The sequence below is a fragment of the Mytilus edulis genome, chromosome 13 (genome assembly GCF_963676685.1).
Source record: "Mytilus edulis chromosome 13, xbMytEdul2.2, whole genome shotgun sequence".
NCBI lineage: Eukaryota > Metazoa > Mollusca > Bivalvia > Mytilida > Mytilidae > Mytilus > Mytilus edulis.
The window spans coordinates 58846938-58850403 of record NC_092356.1 but is presented as its reverse complement, the minus strand read 5'-3'; the positions used below and the strand labels follow the sequence as shown (position 1 = coordinate 58850403).

The following is a 3466-nucleotide window of genomic DNA, read 5'->3' as shown; positions in this document are numbered from 1 at the left end:
ATGTCACGGTTACAATAATAGAAGATTGTCCAAGGAAACAATTTAAAAATAAAACCTATGAAAAACTGTTTTTTCATGATGTACTGTAGATGTTCTGAATTTTTAAGCGGCCCCATAAAACAAGACCACAAACACTTATGCTTAAAAAAACGAATTTTGACCAGACAAATCTGAGAAAAAAAAACATCATTTGTATAAGAATATATGTATATAGACCAAAACTAAAAAAGGTAAATAAATGAGAATTTAATTTAATTTGATTATCACAGATGATGAAATATTGCACTTTATATAGTAGCTTTGTTTTTCAATGTCAGCACGTGCTACCATGGTCGCCAAACATTATCATTCATTGGGATACTCAAAGAATTCGGTGAATTGTGCCTGTTTGTTGTTGAACTGTCACGACCTCTAACGGGGTCTACTAAGTTTTGTGTTTCACTGTTATTCGTCAGTCGTCTTTCTGCTGATTGTTCCTCTGTTTTAACACTTAACAATAAGTTTCTCGAAGAACATTTGTATCCCACTGAAGATGTGAATGAATCTCTTGTTTTGTTCACTTGATACTGGATATTGTTACTCAAATGACTTACAAGTCTGTTGTTTATATTACATTCATTATGACTAGATGGCTCCTTTGCTTGACAAAAAATGTTCTGATTATGGGTGGATGGCACATCCGGGTATCTGGTCTCCATTGTCCGACATACATCTTGTTTATTATTCACATTCATATCAATTTGTTTATCTGCCTGGACACGTGAGTTTATTTCTAGGAAGCGTGCTGCTTGTCCCGTACACAAAGTGTATCCCATTTGATAAGGTGTTGTTAAGGTAGAAGTAACGTTCGATCGGTTGGATGGTGAACTCTTATGAATGTTCTCCAAATACTGAACCGTCATTTCCAAAATGTCTGCTTTTTCCAACTTGGAGTTTAATGCACTCTGAAAATACATGCACAAATTAATAATAAAATACTTTATACAGTTTTTGATTTAGCGTGATCTATATTCTGTCTCTTGTCAATAACCTTATGTTGACCTATAGGTTTTTTTGTTAGTTGTGTCGCTGATCTGCTGTCTCATGTTTACTTTTATTCTGATTCAATAAAAAAAAATAAAACAACTAGCACATTATTACAGCTATATTATTTACATGGATAAGTAAAACTGGCGTAGCGACATGAGAACTGGTAATTAAATATATGGTGTTCTGATACAGGCGCGGATCCAGAGGGGGGGGGGGGGGGGGTTCCGGGGGTTGGAACCCCCCCCTTTTTTTTTGGACGATCAATGCATTTGAATGGGGACATGTAATTGGAACCCCCCCCCTTTTTTGTCCTGGGTTAGGACCCCCCCCCCCCTTTTTAAAATGGCTGGATCCGCCCCTGTATATAACTGCATGAATTATTGGATATCAGTCTAAAGCCAATGTACACCATCCCCATGTTAGGGATACAAAGCAATAACTTTTAAATTAAAGGGGAAATAACTCAAATTATATTACTTTAGTAAGCATCTAAGATAGGTTTGAACAATAAATTATTTTGAATAAAACTAACATTGGAGCTGTAAGAAATCTGGCAAACTTGCAATGAAAGCGTTACGATTGTGAGATGTTATAGGTTCCATTTGTCTGTTGTTACAAGAACATATTTCCCTTTTATAGTATGTAATTGTCCGCTGGTCATTGCAAGAAACCGATATTTGCATTTCAAGTGTGTAATAAAATAGTTTTTTTTTTAAAGTTACGTAAGTGAAGCCATTCTTACCTCGTTGTTTCTTCCTGTTGCCTCGAGCACCAACGTTTTTAACTGGGACAAACAATTGTTGATTCTTGCTCTTCTCTTCTTCTCTATCAGCGGCTTATTAATCTAAAATATAATTGAAATTTATTTTTAAAGTTGTCATTTTTTATCCCCAATAACTGAGACAGTCAAGTGCTGCTGTTGAAATCAGACACTATTTATCTATATTACAATTAAAATTTATTTTTAATGTGGTTATTTTTTAATTCACAATAGTTACATTTTTAATGATACTGAAATAAATTGCTCCATCCTATAACCTGATCTAATCTGAACCCACGGCAAATGTTTCTCGTTTTAATAACATTATTTGCATGTAAATTAATCGTTCTACGGAGGACACGGTTTTATTAGGAACAGCAGAAATAATTAAGATCCTGTGATAGAGATCATATATAGCCTCTACAAGCTTTACGGAATATTAGAAGATGGAAAACAATCTGTTTTATGTTGTAAAAAAATATAAAGAAACTGGAGAAAACCAATTTGAGTACTAATAATGAAAATTGTATAATATATAATGACTCCTTCAATTTTAAGAGAAAAAAACTAACAGTTATGCCTAACCCTTCATTGCAGTCAAATCAAAACAATAGTTTTCTTCATAAACAACCACTGGAAGAGAGGTCGGGAAATTAGCTTTTTTTTATTAAATATTTACGAAAATAAACGTTAGATTCAATTAGCTATGATGTATACATGCTGTATATACATACGAGTGTTATTTCAAACTAAAACAAACTGTATAGTCGAAACTAAGTATTCAATTAATTTGAATTCCATACATATTCGTACAAAAATGTGTTCAAATTGACAATTATATTAAAATGCATTTTTTTTTTAAATAAAACTATAAATATAAACCCTACCTTTCTTTTTCCAGATGTGGAATCTACTTCAACAATGTTGTTCACCATATTACTCGATCTTTGTAAAATTTGTTTATAAACTTTTCTCTGTGCTTTTATATATATTAGTAAAAACGCGTGTGACGGCACGCGTCAAAAAACACGCCCCTTTATCAGAAATCAATTGGAGATTGAAAATATTTACTTAAGTGATCTTTAATCTTTTTATCAGATTATCAGTTTACATCTGATTGCTTATTAAGTGATAAAACTAACAACTTTGTCGGGAAATAGTTAACGGTCCTTTATAGTGCCGACCAATCAAATACGGATTAGGATGTACACGTTTTAATGGCGGTAAAAAAAGAAAAGAACCGTCAATCTTCAGCTTACCAGTAAAACTTTATCTTTTGTTAAGTATATGAAAGTTCTGTAAATATATTTAGGAACGTAATATTTCTCATTAAATCTGTAAATATTTACGAAACAAATAAAGTTGAAAACCAAATTATTCGGGGGGAAACAAAAGACATTACAATATTATAAAAACTTAACTTAAGATTCACTTAATGATCAATCTGTTTGGTTTAATTGTTCATACACAAGACGGACGCAAGACCATTATCGTCTTAGTATAAACTATTTTCTTCCAAAAAAAGAAATTTTATAATAGAAATATGATTTAATCATACATTTTTTATGATATATATAGCATTGAAACGATTTTATTAGTTTTTAGACATGTTTTTTTTATTAATTCATATTTTTCTTTCTTTCTAAACTTTTTTTACAACCGATTTTCCTTTTTTTT

At 31.7% G+C, this 3466-nt stretch overlaps 1 protein-coding gene across 1 annotated transcript; it reads right to left on the bottom strand.

Moving 5' to 3' along the window:
- Positions 1-230: 230 nt before the first annotated feature.
- Positions 231-3156, bottom strand: LOC139501461 (transcription factor HES-5-like). The gene is made up of 3 exons (XM_071290535.1): positions 2677-3156; positions 1772-1873; positions 231-944 (listed from the first exon to the last, which is right to left on the bottom strand). The coding sequence occupies exons 1-3, from the start codon at positions 2722-2724 to the stop codon at positions 324-326; spliced, it is 771 nt and encodes a 256-aa protein (XP_071146636.1). The 5' UTR covers positions 2725-3156; the 3' UTR covers positions 231-323.
- Between the last annotated feature and the right edge of the window lie 310 nt (positions 3157-3466).

What these genes read in the sequence shown, in the direction of transcription:
- LOC139501461 (XM_071290535.1), bottom strand. Translation starts at nt 2,724, where the DNA reads ATGGTGAACAACATTGTTGAAGTAGATTCCACATCTGGAAAAAGAAAG. An exon ending in CCACATCTGGAAAAAGAAAG is followed by an intron (nt 1,874 to 2,676) that starts GTAGGGTTTATA and finishes ATTATATTTTAG; the next exon opens with ATTAATAAGCCGCTGATAGA. An exon ending in CAACAGGAAGAAACAACGAG is followed by an intron (nt 945 to 1,771) that starts GTAAGAATGGCT and finishes ATGTATTTTCAG; the next exon opens with AGTGCATTAAACTCCAAGTT.